Source organism: Pleurotus ostreatus (assembly GCF_014466165.1).
Source record: "Pleurotus ostreatus strain PC9 chromosome Unknown scaffold_5, whole genome shotgun sequence".
Lineage (NCBI taxonomy): Eukaryota > Fungi > Basidiomycota > Agaricomycetes > Agaricales > Pleurotaceae > Pleurotus > Pleurotus ostreatus.
Genome location: NW_023503160.1, coordinates 1,763,141 through 1,783,967, shown reverse-complemented (window position 1 = coordinate 1,783,967; position 20,827 = coordinate 1,763,141). Strand labels below are relative to the sequence as shown.

General features: G+C 51.9%; 6 protein-coding genes across 6 annotated transcripts; 5 read left to right on the top strand and 1 right to left on the bottom strand.

The window, feature by feature from the left end:
- Nucleotides 1-56: 56 nt before the first annotated feature.
- PC9H_007636 (uncharacterized protein) lies at nt 57-3,533 on the top strand (the record flags this gene model as incomplete). The annotated part of the gene is made up of 7 exons (XM_036777164.1): nt 57-80; nt 127-206; nt 270-441; nt 495-584; nt 638-753; nt 815-992; nt 1,044-3,533. 7 exons carry the CDS (start codon nt 57-59, stop codon nt 3,531-3,533), a joined length of 3,150 nt encoding a protein of 1,049 aa, XP_036630784.1.
- A 412-nt stretch (nt 3,534-3,945) lies between these two features.
- On the top strand, nt 3,946-5,161 carry PC9H_007635 (uncharacterized protein; the record flags this gene model as incomplete). The annotated part of the gene is made up of 3 exons (XM_036777163.1): nt 3,946-4,100; nt 4,161-4,392; nt 4,442-5,161. The coding sequence occupies 3 exons, from the start codon at nt 3,946-3,948 to the stop codon at nt 5,159-5,161; spliced, it is 1,107 nt and encodes a 368-aa protein (XP_036630783.1).
- A 75-nt stretch (nt 5,162-5,236) lies between these two features.
- PC9H_007634 (uncharacterized protein) lies at nt 5,237-7,449 on the top strand (the record flags this gene model as incomplete). Its single annotated transcript, XM_036777162.1, has 7 exons — nt 5,237-5,779; nt 5,830-6,077; nt 6,133-6,355; nt 6,410-6,693; nt 6,742-7,134; nt 7,188-7,317; nt 7,375-7,449. The coding sequence occupies 7 exons, from the start codon at nt 5,237-5,239 to the stop codon at nt 7,447-7,449; spliced, it is 1,896 nt and encodes a 631-aa protein (XP_036630782.1).
- Nucleotides 7,450-7,710: 261 nt separating this feature from the next.
- On the top strand, nt 7,711-11,395 carry EPL1 (Enhancer of polycomb-like protein 1; the record flags this gene model as incomplete). The annotated part of the gene is made up of 6 exons (XM_036777161.1): nt 7,711-7,725; nt 7,817-8,086; nt 8,229-8,726; nt 8,785-8,994; nt 9,050-9,918; nt 9,967-11,395. The coding sequence occupies 6 exons, from the start codon at nt 7,711-7,713 to the stop codon at nt 11,393-11,395; spliced, it is 3,291 nt and encodes a 1,096-aa protein (XP_036630781.1).
- Nucleotides 11,396-11,561: 166 nt separating this feature from the next.
- PC9H_007632 (uncharacterized protein) lies at nt 11,562-13,398 on the bottom strand (the record flags this gene model as incomplete). Its single annotated transcript, XM_036777160.1, has 6 exons — nt 11,562-11,898; nt 11,957-12,042; nt 12,122-12,652; nt 12,708-12,806; nt 12,857-12,965; nt 13,016-13,398. The coding sequence occupies 6 exons, from the start codon at nt 13,396-13,398 to the stop codon at nt 11,562-11,564; spliced, it is 1,545 nt and encodes a 514-aa protein (XP_036630780.1).
- Nucleotides 13,399-13,537: 139 nt separating this feature from the next.
- Nucleotides 13,538-20,761, top strand: PC9H_007631 (uncharacterized protein; the record flags this gene model as incomplete). Its single annotated transcript, XM_036777159.1, has 13 exons — nt 13,538-13,806; nt 13,865-15,514; nt 15,566-17,338; nt 17,393-17,969; nt 18,025-18,156; nt 18,207-18,596; nt 18,656-18,730; nt 18,785-18,959; nt 19,014-19,092; nt 19,145-19,283; nt 19,343-19,569; nt 19,620-20,040; nt 20,096-20,761. 13 exons carry the CDS (start codon nt 13,538-13,540, stop codon nt 20,759-20,761), a joined length of 6,573 nt encoding a protein of 2,190 aa, XP_036630779.1.
- Nucleotides 20,762-20,827: the final 66 nt, after the last annotated feature.

Below are 20,827 nucleotides of genomic sequence, written 5' to 3'. Positions count from 1 at the left end.
AGTAGCTCAGGGTCGCCTTCATCCCTCCCATCTAAACACCGCGACAGCTTCCATTCATGGGGGTGCCAGGTCTCTGGGATGTGAGTGTAGTCCAGGAGCTGAGAATGTCTTCTCATTATCTCACAGATCATTCACGTTGTGGGAACATCTACCGCCATTGGGAAGCTCGCTGTGTTAGACGGCTTTCAGCACAACGTGTCGAATAGGTGCGAGATCTTTTCGTTATCGTATAGATGTTAGAACCGCATTCTGATCTGCTCTGTGATAAGGCGTGGCTACAGAATCGGAATCGATGCCAGTATTTGGCTGCACCACGCGTCATTCTGCCAGGGCGGAGAGAATCCGGGCCTTCGCCTGCTGTTTTTCCGGGTGCTGAGTTTGTTACATTGGCCCATTCTTCCTCTTTTTATGTTTGATGGGCGTGCAAGGCCCAAAACTAAGGTACACGTTCCGGACCTTCCCTCTCTCCGAGCGCCAATAACGCTTCCTTGCAGAGAGGCAGTAAACTGGGCAAGTCAGGATCACACGCGCTCGCTAAAGATTTCAAGACGATGCTGTCTCTGATGGGTGTAGAATGGCGAGAAGTAGGCTATCATCCCATGGCGTAATCCAATTTCATACTGACGGCACGCCGTAGGCTGCGGGTGAAGCAGAGGCAGAGCTAGCGCAACTGAACAGATACGCTTCCTTAGACGCAGTCATGACAGATGACGTAGACGCATTTCTTTTCGGGGCCCAAACTGTGATAAAAAAGTGAGTTTCTATCATTCATGGTCTATGCAATTTTGCCATGATTGACTGGGGCTCTTTGCAGCACCGGGATCAATCTATCAGGCAACAAATCGAAGCCCGCCCTGGACAAGAATGGGAAACCTAGCAAGCATCATGTCTGGGTGTATACCGCCGATGCCATGCAGAGCCACCCTGGCGTCTGCCTGACTCGAGGAGGACTGATTTTATTCGCCCTTCTAAATGGCGGGGACTACCATACTGTATTCACCTCTACTCGGGCGTTGTCCAAGTACTAATATCCAATATGACAGGGGGTCGACAAGATCGGGAAAGTGATAGCACATGGCCTTGCGCGATGTGGCTTTGGAGACTCATTGCTAACCGCATACCAAAACCGCAATAACCAAGATATTCGCCCATTCCTCCCCCAGTGGCGAGCTGAGATGATGCAGGAGCTGCGCACCAACTCCAAGGGATTTCTACCACATATATGTGCATCCACGAGTCTTCCCGACACGTTTCCTGACATGGATGCATTGAAAAACTATGTGGAGCCGGCAGTGTTCGCGACACAGGCGAGACGTGGAGGGGGGAGCGTGAGGGATGCGAGGTCTTTCAATATTGCCGCCCTAGCTGCGTTTTGTGAAGAGAAATTCGGGGAGTGGGGATATCGAGACGTTATCATCAAACGGTTTAGGACACTGGTATGGCCATCAGCAGTGATGCATCTCCTGCGCCACTCGACTTTGGACAGAGACGAGAAGCCGACTAGAAACGGCGTTCGGCCTCCGCCCGTAGGGACTCCGACGTCTTTGGTGCAGAAATACCTCGGTGGACCCGTTTCCATTCAACCGACTAACGCTATCGCAGATGCCTTCGTCAACAGAGGAACGGTACGCCCAGCCGTACAACCAGTAGACGACACGTGTCCTTTGGGCTTGAAGATCGTTCGAACACGACAGCATGTTTCCACAGACGAGATGCTGGAATACTTGGTCGCATTTTCGCCAACCCAATTCGTTGATCTTGCTAATCTAGGAATTAAGGGATTTCGTGGGGCCGCCCCAACAAACGATAGCGAGGAGTTAGACGAAACCGGGAACGTTAAGGTCGGTGCAAGATCGACTGGGAAGCTGCCTCCGCCTCCTCGCAGCGCAGTGCAATTGTGGGTACCAAGCGTCGTCCTTGCTGAAGTATATCCTGGACTTGAGGAGGAGTTCAGGAATCGTCCCACTAGGGCACCTCGACGTGCACCACAAGCTACTCAAGTGAGGGTTGCTTCCGAGGCCCCTGACGAGGAAATGGAGGATACACTCAGCATCAAGAGCTCCCCACCAAGGCGTGCAATACCTCCACGCCGATCTCCCGTTGCGTCAACGTCTACTCAGCCTGTGGCTGGACCTTCTGCCTTTGAATTTGAAGGAATAACACTGGTAGATGTGCCCACTCGACCTCAGACGCCCCCGACGGCCCAGCCAAAGGAGTTTCTATTTGAGGGTATCACGTTCGTTGACGTGAATCCTGTCGAAATCACCACTCGCAAAGACAACCAGCCACCGTCTGCATCTGCGCCACTACAAAGAGTCCACAGTATCATCGATCTCACGAATTCCCCCGTCAGACCCTCGAGGCAATCAGAGCATGCTTCATCTTCCATCCCGGTCTCTGCTCCGGGTCCCATACGATACAACAGACGCAATGACTATAATTCAAGTAGTACTCAGCCACCCAAGATACACTACGGGAGGTTGCATGATGCAGATATTATTTCGGAAGGCCTCAGCGATCAAGAGGAGCTGCCCCGAAGTCGGTTTGATGATATCTTTGAGCAGTTGATATCCAAAAAGAAGGCCCCAATAAAGCGGGCTGGACAATGTCGGCCACGGAACACCAAGAGGTCGGTAGAACCATTCGAGGGTCCAAGTGAAACTTCGACGACCCAATCGATGTCGTTTCCATCGATGTCACAGGAACCTGTGTCGACGAGGCCGACTTCAAACTGGCGTCCATCAGCCCGAGTTCGCGCACCTGTCATGCAGGTGAGAGATCTCACTGGAGGGAGGACGGGTCCATCTTCTAGTCCTGTTCTTTCGCTCTCACAGCCCCTCCCTGAAGCGGCAGCGATGAGGGTGCCTAGGTCCCCGGTCCCCTTGAATATGTCGCTCTCTCAACCGTCTACTAGTGTGGCCGCCCAAACTCTGGCACATAGCAACAACGTCGCCCAGTCATGGCCTCGGGGAAACGGCGCATCTACACTAGGTCAACCATCCTACGGAATCATTCCGCCCAATTTACGTGCTGATCCATCTCCATTGCCCCTGCCGCGGGCCGAATTCAGGCCGGTCGCTAGATTGCCAGACGCCCTCGACGTATTTCTTGCGCAGAATCCTTCGTCACGAGATCTAGGAGATGTGAATGATGGTGGCATAAGCGCCCGAAAGCGGCCAAGTCCATCTATAAGTCCATCTGTAAGTCAACCAGGGAGTACATTGAAGAGAGTGAAGTCGAATCAAGAGAACCGTCCGCGTCCACGTCCACACCTACGCCCAATACGTCCGCCCGCGGGTCCAGCCAATCGTGTCGTTTCAGCACCTGTGCCGTTGCCGAAGTTCAAACCGAGTCCAGGTTTGTTTTTGAGAGGGATGTGGGACAGCGACGATGATGATATGCCCTCCCTCCCGTCTGGTCAACCTACGAAACATTTCCTCCTCCCGCGGCCCTCCATTGGCGACCAAATGCCATCAAGTTCGCAGGACAGTGCCCTGTATGATGGCGACATTATTGATTTAACAGATTATTGAAATCTGCAACAGTTAGGGATAGTGGGCTTGGTGTTTATTCCTATATATCTTGATGTCGTTGCATGCGGTGAATGTTATTGGGAATCTAGACCTCGTATTCATACGTCGCAAGCTGGACAATAACTAGACTCGTCCTCGCATAGAGGCTGGTTTTCGACCCTAGATAATCACTTCCAAGCCCAGCGAGCTTGTGATAGGGAAGTACGAGCCTTCATCAATCAGAAATTCCATGTATCGTGGAGTACAGAGACTTTCCAGATTGAAGCAAGGTGAGAAGTAGTCAGATATGGAAAAACGCGGCCAGGGCAGTGGATTCGGATGATCGATCATCGAGTCCCGCCTTGATTTCCTTATTTAGGCAGGGCGCGATCACATTTTCAGTTCGTGATCAGTGTTCCCACGACTCCAATTTATGCTCTCTCTCAGTGCCACCATCCGTCGTCCCCCGCGATGGCGACGCGCTTTTACTGTGCTGGCGCTCGAGTCTTCGGCTGATGACACATGCGCTGCTGTGGTCGACTCCTTCCGCAATATTTTATCTAATGTGGTTATCAAGCAACACGACCTGTAGGTCTGTCACCATTTATCATTGCCGGTCCTTACTCACGGGAACACGGGAATTGAAAGACATGAAACATTCGGGGGGATACACCCGACTGTAGCCATTGAGGCCCACCAACGTAACATGCCTCGTGCTATCCGAACCGCCCTATCCGATGCGCGTCTGTCAGTAAACGACGTTGACGGAATTGCCTACACACGAGGCCCCGGCATCGGTGGCTGTCTGAGCGTCGGGTCGAATGCTGCAAAGAACATTGCCGCTGCTCTGAACAAGCCCATGGTTGGTGTACATCATATGGTGAGCATCCATCGCGTATGGATGACTTTCCGAATTAACAGACTTGAAGCAAGCCCACGCCCTCACGCCACTGCTGACTTCACCTCCAAGTGATTCTCCTGAATTCCCATACCTCACTATCCTAGTATCAGGGGGACATACCCTGCTTCTACTGGCGACATCCTTGACAAAGTTCCGCATTTTGGCGACAACAGCTGACGAAAGCATTGGCCGGGCATTCGATAAAGTTGGACGAATTCTGGAAATGCAATGGGGTACCCATGGGCCCGCTGCTAGCCTCGAACACTTTGCGTCGCTAGCGCTGCCCGAGGAGATCGCCAAAGCTCCAACGTTTCCACGCCCGTTTTGGAAGAAACCGGCATTCTCCTATGCATCACTGCATTCCACTGTCGAGAGACATGTGCACTCATTAGGCGGTGTCAATAACCTAGACGTATCCGCGCGCCGAGGCCTTGCTCACGCGTTCCAAAAGTCAGCTGTCGATCAGCTGGAAGACAAACTGTCGCAGGCTTTGTTGTGGTGCGCCAACCGCAGTGTAGACGTTCGAGGAGTTGTCGTCAGCGGCGGTGTTGCAAGTAATCAGTACTTGCGATCAAGGCTGGACATATTTTGTTCAGGGCAGTCACTGAGGACGTTCTTCCCTCCTGTATTGCTCTGTACAGACAACGCGGCCATGATTGCGTGGGCATCTATGCACCGCTTCCTTGGGCAGGATCACGATAGCTATGAGATTGAATTGCGACCAAAATGGAGTATTGAAGATATCTAGCTGTAATACATTGGTTCTCGGAGGTCATTGGCGTTTGAAAGCAACAGAGCACAACACGGGATCGGTGCTAGGGGCATGTGGCGGAATGCTGGAGAGTTGTTGACTCGCGACATGATTGCTGGATGGGCGTCAACGTACGGTCACCCCCTTCCTCGTCGTTCCCATGATCAGTCCCGCCCAGAAATATCCGTGGCAAGGTCGCCCACCCCGGATCAGAACACAGCGGAACCTCGAAGGCGCTCTTCCAGTGATGCGACTCCACGCCAGACTCCCGCACCTTCTCCCCGCCTCTTCCCATCATCTCCAGCGAGCACCGTGCACGATCCAAACGTAAATATCCTGTCAAACCCGTTGACGGACGCTGTCCCTTCGACGTCGGCGGCGCCCTCTTCCAGGCGTCTCGGCTACCTTGCAGAGAAGATCTCATCCTCCTTGTCCTCAGGGCACTCTACAATCCAGAAATCGGCGTCCAGTCATAGCCAGCTGTTACACCCGCATAGCGGCCACACAAAGGCTGATTCAGTCTTGTCTGCCAGAGATCAGGCAGGTTCCCCGTCTCCAATGGCTTCTTCCACGCATCTAGCCTCGTCAGGCAAGTCTCATACGTCCCCTTCAAAGGTGCGTCGGTTCATAATGTGTTACCTGACTCTCATGAATTCGCGTGTTAGGCTTTGTATGGTCGCACCTATGATTCGAAGGTCGTTTCGAAGGAGATGCATCGTCTCGGCAATCTCTCCCACGTACCTAGCTTGCCTTCGTCTCTATCACCGACTCCATCGTCTTCATCCACTCTTGCTTCTACTCCAGGCAGTATACCGTCCGCATCCCTCAGCTCCTCCACCTCTACCGATCCTTGGGCAACGCTGCATGTCCACGTACTGCCGTTGTTCAATGGAGAGGCCTTGCGGATCCCAATGTACGTACCTAACTCAAAGCCCACCGTTCTCAATTTACACTTATGATCTCTACAGTGAAGATCTCAACGTGCTTGTGAGGCAGCACATTGAGAAAGTCATCCCCTTAGCCCCCTCTAAAACCCTCTCGACACTGGAAAATCATACGGCGGAGCTGATATCCTCTGGCATGGTGACTCTCAACGCAAAACTATCTGGCATAGACGACGAAAAGCTCGTTAGCCGTGTCGTGGAGATATGGAATTTCTTCTGGGACCAAGTCCTCCCCTACGTCGAAGGGGTGAGTTTTCTCCCTGCCGTACTCTATCAGTCCGAGATTGAATGTCCGAATCAGGTTCTCCTTCCCTTGCAGACGGATGCCTTGCTCTCATCCCTTTACAGAGCTCCCAAAGCACATCGTTCGTCTTCACCCGGTCGACAGCCTTCCAAAGGCTCCATCTCTACATCGTCAAATGTCTCCATGCACTCATCTAGTCATATAGACGTGCGAGCTGTTGCCTTGCGTTCGTTTCGGGATCGGGTCATTCTACCCATTTTCGAGCGTTTATACAAACGGCTTTCCAACAAGCAAGATTTACAAGAGACATCTGCCCACCATCAACCACGGTTGCAGCAAATGTAACGTCGTCTCACAATCCATCTGCTCACTTCGTTGATCTATGATAGGTTGCTCGTCCTTGCTTCTCAAGGACGCAAGCCGCCCTCCGCCTTTGTATTATCGGCTCCTCCTCCCCAGCCCACTCCAGGGGAGTCCGCCGTCATGGATTTGTTACGACTTGTTCGATCGCCAGGCTCGCTAGCTGATCGATTACGGTCGCCCAACTCACGGAACTTACATGGCGGCATCGCCAATCCAGCGACCTTCCTCTCCGGCGCCATCCCTCGAGATAGAAGAGGTCGCATCGCCCAGAAGAAGAAGAAAGGCAAGGCAGGGACAATAATGGCCGGCAGCGGAGGGGAAGACGATAATCTCCTGGACGATGGCGTCGAAACCCCTAGAAATGGGTTTGGCGGGTTCACTTCCGATCCACGGGAGCAAGAACTGCTAGAGGCCTTGAGGTAAGTTATTGTGGCAATTATTCTACGTAACAGCCTTTGAATTCTCACTGCAGGAGTCCCGACCCCGATGGGCCGTCAACTCGTGTTAGTATCGGTGGATGGGGTCTTGGAGCTGGTAACGAGGACAGCGGAAAACAGGCAGAGGAAGAAGAGGACGAGCCCTTGGACTGGGATAAGACACAGGTAAGTCGCTCTCGTTTCTACCCGGTTTGTTGCTTGACAAGTTGACGTCCCTTTCAGGCTGAGGTTGAGCTTCTGGTGGGCATGAAGCCCAACGATCCCACAGAAGATGGTCATCGAAGGGGTGCAAGTTAACCACTTTCGTACCCTTCACTTTCATTTGGACCCCGCTGAGTATTCATTATGTATTTGAGGGCATTGTCTCAGTAGGTTGTTTGCTGAACACGGAGCATGCTGAAACGTTGTTTACCTGCAGGCAAGAGTTGCCGTCAAGACTATAGCCCGTCGACAGGCCGGGGTGCCCTTCACACCAAGCTGATTTAATGGTCCAGAGAGCCTCTGTATCTCTGAGTCTTTTGTTGTAAAGACCTTTCTGCCTGCCAACGGCCCAGCCGTATGTTATTTACGGTTGTGTATGGGCCAAATGCGGACCAAATGATTGCCTAAACGGGCCATTGATTGAAGTTTCCTTCGGTTTTTCGGTGACTAACTTTTCCCACAGTTCGACGCCCGAGTGCCGACAGCAACAACAAAGCGAAGACAATCCGCCACCCCCGCCAAACCGCCTCCTCAGCACGCTCCCGCCCCCCTCCATGATATGCCCCGAAACCTCGTTCCGGCGAATTCAACAAGGAATCGAAACCGGATTGGGAACAAGACTCGCCTCAAAATCTACCGAGGCCTAATCGATGCCGACCCACTTCTCCTCGATGAAGATAATTTCGGGTCTAATTCGATTCAAACAGCAGGCGTAGATGCAGAGGAGACGAACGTAAGTCTCTGCTCGTTGAGCTCTCCTCTATTTTCTCAGAAATTCTACGCATTTTCTGCGTCCCCCACCCCATCCACGATTTTGCTGATGTGGCACCGCCTCTGTCATTCCATGGGATGCTGACCAATCACTCCCAAATTAGGAACATCATTTGCAAGCCGTTCTCTCTGCGGCGTCTAAACGTAATCAGCTTGCCGCCCAACGGACAAGGGCTGGCGACAAGCCAGTTGAGTCTGTAGCCTACATCCCGGTGCCGGACTCCACTGGCCTTGTCGACAAATACGAAGATCTATATCCGCCTGGCCGATGGAAGGACCCGATTACCTACGTCGCTACTTCTGCCACCGTCGAAGAGTGCTGCAGGGGCGCTCTGTCGAATGGATTTACCTACTACATGGATGAACGTGACAAAGAATGGCTTGATAAGAATAATGAAGAAGCCAGAGGCGAGGGTACCAGTACGCAGGGTGCAGTTTCTGCTTCTGCATCCGGTGCTACTCGCGTATCGGCGCGTAGTGCAAAGGCTAAAGGCAAAGAGCCTGAGTCTTCTCAGCCTCTGGTCATTGAAGAGGATATCTTCGAACTTGTCATGGGGCTCTTCGAGAAGGTCACTCACGAGAAAACCGAACATCTTCACCTTGTCAGTCTGCTGCCTACGTTCGCAATAAGCTTGTACTAACGTGTTTGCGATATTTCAGTCACTGAACACCGGCATGGCTTTTCCGGCATTCACGGAATATCAGGAAACGTTCGCGTCGCCCATGCATCCGTCATATTTTGCTACTTTCGCCGTGCCAACGGGCATACCACCTCCTACTGTACTCGTACGACTTGCGCGTTTGATCTATCCACATTGGAAGGAGAGACGATTGGAACGCGGCGGCCTTCGAATTATCCCTGCTCTACATGTAATTTTGTTTCCCTACCTCAAGTTTGAGTAGCCCTAAACGTTTTATCTAATAGGGCGACGAGACTGATACCCTTAACGAGTCCTACGTTTGCTTCCGCCGTCGGGAGATCAAGGCTGTACGCAAAACTAGAGCGTCTCAAGTTACATCTTCCGACAAGCTTGCGCGCCTGCAAAACGAACTCTCATACCCACTGGAAATGGCGAAAGCTCTTTTCACTCGCGAGATGATGAAGAAGGAAACTCTCCACAATGCAAGAGCAGTTTGGGAGAAGCGAATGACAATTGTTGATCTGAAACGCAAGTTCCCCATGCTTGGAGACAAGGCAGACGAAGAGCTACTCTATGACAAGGAACGTGTGGTCAAGAAGCCGAAGCTCGAGACGCCGCGCCTCAAGCTGCGCCACGATCCAGCTTCGCCAGCCATGCCCGCCGAGGCCGCTATACGGCCTAGCCACAGGGCTGCCACAATACAAGCCCATGTCGAGCGCGAGGTTTCGAAGCAGAAGGACAGAGATCATCATTGGGAAGATTCACTCGACAATGCTTATCAGCAGTTGCCTGTGCCATTTGCATCTAGGTCTTTCAAGTTTATCCAGCCCTCGGAGTCTGTGCCCCTGGCCGAACGCCAGCATCGCGCAATCCGACGTCGGTATGGCCGTGGAGGCCGGACTTGGATTGACCGCCGCAGTCGTGGTCCAGGACCCAGGTTGCTGCAGGAAGCACTGGCTGGAATGGACGATTCCACTCCACCACCACGCCGTTTCCTTGCCTTCGATGATAGTGGCAGCGAACGCGTTGACGATCCGGAGCTCACAAGGCGACTTGCAAGTCGATGGAAGTTCGATGAAGACGACTACCCACCCACCGGTCCCAGTGGCGCCGACGAAAACGACCGCATCCTCGTTGATGATTATACTCCTCGGTATGTTTTCTCTTCATATCTTTTGTCTCCTACTCATGGCACTTCTAGGCACCTACTGGAGACTATGAAGCTCTTCTCGGACTCAGACTTAACCTCGCTGATGACCGATAACACCATTATTGTCACTCATGCTGATGGACGTCAACACCCAGTAGTTCCGTATCGTCTTGGCGTGCCCCAAGTTAGACGGGAACCTCCACGCATGCCACCAGGGGTAGTGACGCCTCATTTGATGCAACAGCCCACCTCCAACGTCGCTGTATCAGCCGTTGTTGCTCCTCAGAGCAATGGTGTCGTCAACGGTGCAGTGCCCGTTGCGCTCTCCACCCAATTACAGCTGAAGAAGATTCCTCCTGGCGTAAGTCTACACTCGCCTATAGCCAACCATTCGCAAGGGCGCACAGTGTCAATGCCCAATGGCAATGGTGTTTCCGGCGGAGGAATGCGAACTGTATCGGTGGACGGTGGAATGAGGCCTCCTCTGTCAGCAGGGTCGTCGCCTGTCGTATCGAGTATGCCGACCAACATCCCTACTTCGCAGTCCTCACCTCCTCACGTTCATTCCGTTCCACAGCAGCTATCGTCGACCGGGGTAAACGGAGTGAACCGTGGGGCTATTAATATGCCTCATCTTGACTTGAGCAAATCAGACGTCCATCTCAGCCCAACCACCAATGCTTTAATGAATGTTCCAGCTTTGCAAACGTCTCAACCACGGAAGGCTTCTTCGCCAGAGGTTCCCCTCACAACTGATACCAACAACGTGATCATACAACCTGTCAACGGCGCAGCGCTCGTGCGACCGAAGTCACAGAACCAGACAGTACAGCCCAACGGATATCACCCTGCCGCTATCCAAACTTATACCAATGGCAACGCTGTATTCAATGTCCAAGGACAGCAGGGGAGTGGCCTTAGTCACCAACAACTGCAGAACCTCAAATCAGCCTTTGCAAATATTCCGACGACGCAAGATCTTGTGCCTGTACCGCAAGGCGTCAACGGTGTTGCTGGTCGTCCTGGCGTCGGCGTCCCATACGTGCAAGTGCCGAACGGGACTTACAATGTTCAGCTTAACGGGAACGTTGCTTTGACGCCGAAGTTACCTCCGGCTCGACCAATGCAATGGGGAAACACTGCTCGGGCAACGTCCATGAGTATCAACGGGGTTAGCCCTGACCACGCCCCTTTGGTGAACGGGACATCGATGTCACCAAGTCCAAGCCTCACCAACGCCATCCCGGTGCGCTCCCCCTCACGAACTGGCATGGGAGTAGGGATGCGACCACCTGGTGTTGGTGGAATGGGTATAGCTGGTTCCCCGAATCGCGTAGCCCATTCGATGTCGCCACATCTCCAGCAGAGTTCTCCGCCTCATAGTATTTCGCCTAATACCTCTCAGCTACCGCTTCCAACTGCACCTTCACCCTCGATTCAACACCACCAAGCTATCAATGGGATTCAAGGTGGTTTTTAGTTACTTACTTGCTTTCTTTGTTTATACCTGCTTCGCTTCGACCCCAACTCGACTTTTTCGCTTCGCTGTATTGCAATTGTATTTTACAACATCAACATTTAAAAAACGAATAAATGGTTCTACATAGAACAACTAATGTGTACTCCTTAACCCCATGGGCGTGCGATTATGCACCAGAACCGAAGTCAAACTTGACGGTCTGCTCGCCTTGTTTGCGGTCGATCTTGATTAGACGTTTGGCAATGCAAGCGTACATTACACGGGAACTCTGCGTGCTGGTTGCCGCCCCGAGCTCTGATCCTTTGCTGCTTATAGCATCCTTGACAACGTTTAGCAGTAATGAATAGGAGGGCGCTTCAGAGAGGAGACGGAGCAGGAGGAAGGCAGTCATTATCTGCTGGAATGTTGGTTGATCGGTTGGAGCGGAAGCCAATGAGGATAGACTGGTAGCAGATGGTGACGGTGGCACCGTTGTCTGCGCTGCAAGGGTTTGCAGGTGGGCTCTATGTAAACAACGTTAGCAACAAAGGCCTAGAATGGAGCTAGACATCGGGAACGCACATCGTTGCTTTCGCCCCAAGTGGCTTTGTCTCCGCCAAATGGTAACCTTGCATAATGATGTCTCCGACCGTCGACCATATGCGTGCCTGTAAATGTGAACGGGCGGGAGTAAATTTATTAAGATCGAGAATCGTGTCATGGAGATGAGGTGATCGGAGAACTCACAATTATTCGATCGACGTCGGAAGTTATTTTGATCTTGCCTTTGCGTGGGGGTGACGCGGCTGCGGCTGCGGGTGGGGGAAGCAGATCTTCGGGGTCAGGGGGTGGAGATATGAGGGGAGCAGATGGAGGTGTAAGAGGCGGTGACGGCGAGATCGGCACAAGCGGCGGAGACTGCCTTTCTGGCATCGGAGGAGGGGATGCTGAAGGGGTCGCATTCTCCACCAGAGATTCAGGTGATCTCGGAGGTTGAGAGTTTATAGAGTGGGAGAATGATTGGAATGGTTGCTGGATGATACCCGCCAACGTAGGAGGCGGCGATCCGAACGAAGCCATGGACATTTCGCCAGCATCTACGTGTTCGTCCATCAGTAAGCCGGTGCTCAACTTGAATGTGCGAGCAGCGGCAGTAGGTGTTGTCCAGAAGCCAAACTCATCCTCAGGATCCACTCGTGGGGTGGCTTTGGGTGGCTTCGGGGCTGGCACGCGTTTCGGCTGTATCTTGGGTAGACGCTTTCGAAAATGATTCTCTTTCTGAAATGGAAATTGTCATTTTGATTGAGTTAGACATGTTAACGTGACTGCGTACCTGTTCCTTTAGCAACGCGATCCGTTCCATGAGTACGTCTATCCGTTGCTGCTCATCGTCTGCGAGGCTCTTTGGCTCTACGGCCGACGCGTTCTCAGCCTGCTGGTACCGTGACAAAGTGATACAGGTGACTCGGGGAAAAGACTGACTTGCTTTACTCGCTCCTGGAGTTCTTGGATCCGAACTCTGGAGGCCTGGAGGCGCTCCATCACGGCCTCTACTTGGGAATAGGCTCGAGGCATCGGTCGGATGCTCTGGCTGTCTCATTGGGTTGGATATAAGCGTGTGGCAAGAAAGAGCAGGCTCACAAGCGATTGATGTACTTCATCGCCGCCTGCGCGTAGATCTCGGGGTCAGGCTCGGGTGTCTTTAGCGGCCCTTCGGGTCGAGGGTGTCGTCGCAGAGGCGTCGCACCGTTGAATGTGACACGTTGAATCTCATGGTACTGAAGCGATGGGGGTTCTTTGTCCGTTGGCAGGGGGAGTGCTGGACGAGTGAGCTCGAAAAGGCCGAGCTCGGAGGAGGCATCGATGTCACGTATGAGGTCGGCGAGCGGCGCGTTGAGGACGGCCCTTGTGAACGGCTGGGACGATGAGGGGACGCGGTTGAGGGCGGCGGTGCTGGCGGCGGTGGCGGCGATGGACTTTGTTATTTTCGTGAGACGGTCGATCTGGTCTGAGAGAGAGGACATTTAGCGCCGAAAAGTGCCTGAGTGTAGTTGCTATATTGATTACTGCCCTGATCGCGGCCTGAACCTTTCCCTCATACCCTCACCTCCGCCACGAATCTCCTCCTCCCCGCCGTCCTGTCCGTCGACAGCATCCACCACCATGACAGCTGGAGGCAGCCAGCGCAGGGGCGTATGGGAACCCCTTCCCCTCGTCGTGTATGGTTACGCCATCCACCCTCTCACCCCGTCTTCAAAGAGAGACACGAGAATATCCCATCGCGCCCAAAGACTCTCGGTCGTGACTGAAGCCTCCGCAGACGACCACTTGGCTCACAGAGACATCGTTTCCCTCGAAGTCGGCGATGAAGTCTATGCATTTGAGAAATACACACCGAAGGGCAAGGAGGTGGAGGGCGAGTGGTACAGAGGGTGAGTGATGCCGTGACCCCCATTGTGCATCGTTTTTATCCGTGCATTCGCTTCACAGGTACGTTGTCTGTACTTCAAGACGTCCTCCAGTAGCCTGGTTGGCCTCTTCGGACCCCTCGTCTGTCATCAAAGCATCTCCGAAGGCTGAGGAACAGCAGGTCTTCATCGGCATCTTTCCCGCCTCCCACATTTACGTCCGCGATCAACTCGCAGATGCCGAGGGTCGTTTGCCGGACCTGGCCGCTTCCTGGCTCACTGCGAATGCGGCTCGTGATGCTGCTTCGAGCGTTCGGAATAGCACTGCGGACGCCAGTATAAACTGGAATAAGGACAAACTCAACGGAGGCGGAGGAAATGACACCGCCGCCGATGATGAAAGCACAATGGTCTCGGTCAAGAAGTCGTCCTTCAAGCTGGCCCCGCCTCCAGAACAAGCTAATTCATCTCGTGGCGGTCTTGCGGTATATGCTACCAGTTTGAGGTCGTCTTCCCCAGCCGAGTCCCAAGTTGAAAAACCGCTCCCTCCACGCCCTTCGCTCAAGTCCGGAGACGATACTGCTGCAGGTGCCGAGCAACCGATAATAGATGAAATAGCGTCTGCGTTGCGAGAATGGCATTCTCTGATGTTTCAATATCTGGCCCGTCGAGACTACAAGTTATTCCATGTCGTCCGACAACACATTGAAGCTCTGCATCTGGGTCGCCGACAGCTCCTTGCACAAACCCTCAGTGCTGAAGAGACGGTGAACATGCGTCGTGAATGCGTGACAAGGTTGGTTAGCGGAAACGTTGTGCAAGGGCTAGACGTCATTGTCCGACATCCCACCTGGGGAGGCCTGGTCACAGTTGATGTCGAAGGCGAAATTGACCCACGGAGTTGGGTCAGCGCAGTGCGCATGTATGCCATGCAGACATCTCTGGCGTACATGAACGTTTCAAATGGGAGGGGCATGCGGGCAACCCTCACAGGTGGATCTATCGACTCAACCTATGGATTCCCTACACCCACACCGGCCCATTCAGCATTTTCGGATCTTCCTCGTCATAAAGCAAGAACAAGATCGCTAGGTTGCCTTGACCCAACACCGCCCTGTATAACACCCTCATCCAAATTCTACCACATCTATCTCGACCTCCGTGCTTTCGTTGCATCACCCTGTTCTCCGGGCGAAACCGCCGAACTTTACTTCTCACTATTTAACAGGGCGGAATCACAGTTTGTCACCGAAGACTTTTGTGTGGTGCTCAATCATAATGGTGTGCTTGCGAGGAATCCGTCGGCGCGAATACGGACGCTCTTCACAGATCTCGCTCTGTCCGACATCCAAGACCCTGTGTATCTGGTGTGTCGCATCGTGCGTAACGGCGCTCTCAAAATTGGGCATAGTATGAGTTCCGGCCTACCCTCCGATGGAGGACGAAGGGCTTCAGAATTGACTATGAGGCCGGAGTCAGGCTCCGGGCTGGATTTTACGCAGAACCCAAGCCCGACGAGCGAATTTGGAAGTCCAGTGCAGTTTCGAAGACCGTTTGGTTGCGCCGTCCTCGAACTTACTCAGCTCGGTAGCATGTTAACAGATGACCTTCATATAACGCCAACAAGAGAATACAACATGCCGATTTTCATACCGACCAACGAGACCACATTTTCGATGCTGCATGAAGATATTATGAAGGGAAATACTAAGGAATATGAAAAGTCTCCGAGGTGGGTCTGATCTCTCCGAGCTTGAGTGCCATCACCTACAAATATATACAGAGCAGAGATGTTGGCGATTTCGGCCAAGATTTTCCGTGGAGATGCAGCGACCATCATCAAAGAAAACTCCTCATTACTGCAAGACACCCCACATACACTTCGGCTTGGCTTTCCAGACGTAGTCTTCCCGGGCGACACGCGAAACGAACTATATATAAAGTTCTGGAGTGGTGAATTCTCTCCTGGACATTCTGGCTCAGGGAGACTTGGGTTTGCCCGCGCACCAATGGGGCCCGTGCCTAATAATGTTCAGGTCTCGGTTGAAGTCAAGGATCAAGACGGCCGAACTGTTGAAGGGGTCATCCATTTGGGTAGTGGGGAGCCACCCGTTACAACCTGGAACTCCATCGTGTTCCAGCGGTGCAATCAACCGACGTTCGGCGAATTGATCAAAGTTCAGCTTCCACCTCAAGGCATGCCGCAGTGGTACCTCTTCTTTACATTCCGCAATCGTACGGCCAAGACTAGTAATCGACCAGCAACTGCGGATAACTCAGACAAGCCCTTTGCTTTCGCGGTTCAACCTTTGTTTCCGGATAAGCGTGCTTTCGTTGAGGATGGAAGCCATACTCTTCTCTTGTATCGGGGCGACAAGCTCAGCCAGTTAACTCCAGAAATGTACCTTGCCTACTCGTCGAAAGGCGACCAAGCGACGATGTACCCTGACATGCAGAGACTCGCCCCACCTCTTCGTGACACCCTCACGATCCGCACATCACTCTGTTCCACAAGATTTACACAAAACTCGGTTCTCCTCAGTTTGCTGAGCTGGGAAAAGATCGCGGACAAGGACCTTCTTTCCGCAGTGCTCACGAGATTTACTTTCGTGGGCGAGGTGGAGATCGTGAAATTTCTACGCGACATATTTGATTCCCTCTTTGGCATCCTCATCTCGGCCGTTAACCAGACGGGCCAATTCGACAATCTCGTCTTCGAGGCACTTGTCACTGTTCTGGGCATTGTTCAGGATCGTCGGTTCAGTAACTTTCAACCCGTGCTAGATGTTTATATCGAGAAGCACTTCAACTGCGCTGCAGCTTCCTCCCACATGATCCACTCGATGAATCAGCTCCTTGGGGATCCGACTGGTACCCAACATGCATCCCACCTACGTGCCGCGCTCAAGGTTTGGCACTATATCTTCAAATTCATTGCTCGGTCTCGTGAATTGCAGAAAGCAAAGGAAGTTGGTATGGGAGGAGGAGCAACAGCAGAACATTTGGAAACAACATTCAAGCGCGAGCTTCGCAATCACCTGGCGGAGGTCAATAGAATGATGTCCATCACCGTTCCGCCGTCTATCATTGGCACGCAGACGATCGCCCTGCAGCATTTCACATCCATTCTCCCCGAGCTTGCGAAGATATTCTCAAACGTAGAACTCGTGACAATCGCCACAACCTTTGCCAACGCTATAACATCGAACAAGGGCAGAATCGTTATTTGGAAACTGATAATGTACCTTCAGATCGTCAAGGGCTTTTTGTTCGACAATCACCAGTCCCGGCCACTGCTCGTTGAGGCTGTGGTTATCTGGATCAAGCCTCACTTCGGACGCTACGATGACTATGGATATCAATCTGGTGATATAGACAGTGCCCCTGATGCAGCGAGAGTCAACTGGCTTGAGAACATTCGCCTTTGCGTCACAATCGTTGCTGTCATGCTGGATAAACTGCAACAAAACCTCGTCTCCCCTTCTACAATCTCGGACCGACATCTACTGCGTCAAGAGCAGGACAACATTGAGTGCCTTTTACCTTTGCTCCCACGGTAGGTGTGCTGTGCTCGCCGTTCGGAAGAAACAATGACACGTTATCTGCCCAGGTTACTTGAGTCGTATCGGGAATTCCAGAGTCCAAGTTCCAGAAAGGCTATTGAACGGCACAAGGGTTCGAGCACTGCCAAGACCCATGTTCCTGTGACGTTCCCAGAGTCATATCCGTTTTCAATGGTCTCTTACCTCCCAGAAGGATCCAAAGGGACTTCCCTTTCGGCTGATGATGATTTAACATTCTATCCCGGCGTAGGAGAAGCTGCAGTCGTGCTCCTGGTCTTGATACTTTCATCCCCTCGAAAGCATATTCAGGACTTCTTGGAGTCATGCCTAGACATAGAAGGCAGGGAACGGTTCATTGCCTTTCTGTCGCAGTTTTTCAAGGTCTCGACATCGATATTGGAGAATGACGCTTTCCCCAAGACGTGGCTCAATATCAATATTTTGGCTCACAAAGTACTGATAAAGATGATGGACCCCGTTGCTGCGATTCTGGAAAAGGAATTTCTCCCTTCGCCCGCTTCTTCAGATGTACAATTCAATCCGACTCTCTGGCGGGACGCTTTTCACATGTTGTTAAAGCTTCTATCCTCCGAGCAACTCGTTATTGAAGAATTCAGCCCACAGGTGAGTGCATGGCTCTTGATATTGAGAGATAACGTAGATGTAAAGATATATACAGAAACAACGTGCTGTTTGGCGTCTGGCAGGAAATATACGAGGAGAGGGTGCTACCATAATGCTCAAGTTATGGAACGCCCTTGCGCTGAGTGCAAATACCGCGGAGCCCGACGATTCGATCGCCCGTTGTGGGGTACGTCTTTACTTGAATATTTCCCCCTTATCGTGCTTATACTATACTAGGGCTACCAAATATATTTGAATCCTCTGGTTGGCCATGTCGTGCACTTGTGTCTCAGCCATCACGACAGACTCAGAAACAATGCCGTTCAGATCTTGTACAGCATGATTGTCGCCGAGTACCAACAGGCCCGTCATTTCGATGAGATCGAGAACGAACTAGTCAATCGTCTGGACTCCCTTTTCATGTCTGACAGCAAGGGTGATGACATTTCACGAACCTTCTTCATTGGCCAACTACGCCATCTGTTCGACACATCGGATGTAGACGATCTTCTACGGGAGAGGGTGGCAAATTTCCTTGACTCGGTGGACTTGTTCCTAGAGTTGCTGTTAAGCGTGCGAGACCTCCCAGAAGGTGAAGAATATGCGGATGACAGGGTCATAGCTACGGTAACGTACCACTGGTCAGAGTATAAGACATAAAAGCTGATCGATTTCCTGGTCTCCAGCTTCGTCTCATGAATTTCATCCGGAGGATTGGTCGCGATGAGATATATATCAAATATGTTCACCAACTCGTCAATGTGGGTCTCATTAATCGTCATCTTCGACGACCCTCGTTCTAACATCGCCATTAGATGCACCTACAAGCCCAGAATTATGTAGAAGCAGCGCTGACCCTGAAGCTTCATTCTGATCTTCATGAATGGGATTTGTCAACGTTTGTTGGCCCTATGGAAGACCTAGGCTTACCGCAGCAATCACAATTCCATCGAAAGGAGACACTCTGCTTGCTCATCTTGGACTATCTGGGTATCTCTTATTTTTCTACGTCAACTATATTTCATCTAACTTCAAGTCTTGTAGGTAAAGGAAAGGCTTGGGAAAAGGCCATCGAAATATGTAAAGAATTGGCGTACCAACATGCTGAATTCACTTACAACTAGTGCGCGTCTTTTTGTGTTTATCGCTTTTTAACCTGTTGAACCCCTTCATAGCGGACGACTTTCTGAGATCCTCCGTCATCAAGCACAGCTATATGAGCACATCGTGACAGATCAAAGATACTACTCTGATTACTACCGAGTGGCCTTCTTCGGAAACTTCCCTGCAGCGATTCGGGATAAGCGGTTCATCGTGCGTCATCTCAAACTTGCGTCGAAGTCTAGTCAACTACAACAGAGCATGCATTACAGTACCGTGGCTACGAATGGGAGAAGTTCGGAGCATTTTGCGAGCGTATGCTCAACAAACACCCAGGCGCGCAGTTACTCAAGACCATGGGAGATCCTCCCGTCGATATTCGGTTTGGAAATGACCAATATATTCAATGCACCGCTGTGGCTCCAGAACCTAATCGTTCCCTCCAAATCTTCACCAACCCTGACGTTCCGCTGTCTGTGAGAACATACTACGAACACAGGTTAGTCTCGAGTTCATTCATATCGGCCTACATAATTAATCTTTCTTCAGTGCCATAAACCTGTTCAGCTGCTCACGGCCCATCCGGAAGGTCATGCGCGACGGCACAGAGGAGGTTTGGACGGAGAAGACATTCTTTACTACCGAAGAAGAATTCCCAACAGTGTTGCGTCGCTCCGAAGTCATCGCTATCGATGTTACGGAAATATCGCCCCTGGAAAGCGCATTGGCGGATGTAGAGAGCAAGACTAAAGAACTGCTCGCGCTTTACCAGAAGTTCTCTGCACTTGCGAAGACAGCGCACACTGTTTCAACGAACGCCCTATCCATGTGCCTCAATGGTGCTGTCGATGCCCCAACAAACACCGGTATTGCCTCATATCGCCAAACCTTCCTGACGCCAGAGTACATGTCTAGGAACCCCGAGCGAATCGAGTTGATAGAAAAGTTAAGGAATGCCATCGATGACCAGGTAAGGGACCATTCGTGGTCAGCCGTTCACAGGTTGTTGATGGTTGTTGCAATAGGTTCGCACGATAGACAGCTGTCTAAGGCTTCATGGACAACTGTGTCCGCCTGAGTTTATCTCCTTCCATGAGACTTTGGAGAAGTTTTTCAAAAAATACTTCCGAGATGAAATCCGTCGATTGGCATTGGAAGATATGTCGTCCGATCAAGTTACTGTATCCCCATCGGCTACTTCCCACAACGTCAGGGCGCCTTCGCAGTATCAACCTTCACTTTACGAACATTCGTTATCGCGGTCGATGTCTACTTCATCTACAAGCCGTGCACCCTTCGTTATTCCCCCTTTGCAATTAGGGAGGTCTGCCCTGACTCCTCCACCCATGTCACCTCAATCGCCTACCAGCCCCTCAGAGCCGGGGTTTTACAATAAACAAACGCCATTACAACGCCACCTGGCCCATTTAGCCCGACATGGCATCAATGGCGTCTCATCTGCACCTGGCGACAACGGTGGAAGCGACTCGTTGTCCATCGAATCACCCCATAATTCTTTCGTCAACGTCGGAAATGGGATTCATGGTCATACTGTCCCGGGGGCGCAAGCTTCGGGCGGTTCCATCATCAGTTCCGGCGTAGGAAGCATGGGGTCACTTGGCTCCCTCAAGGGTCGATTTTCGCGATTTGGTAGTCTGAAGTTTGGCCGACGCGGCGCCACCAACTCATGACATTCTTTACTATCTTATTTGCTGACAGGTAGAGAGAGGACTATTATTGACTTCACGATCTGATTC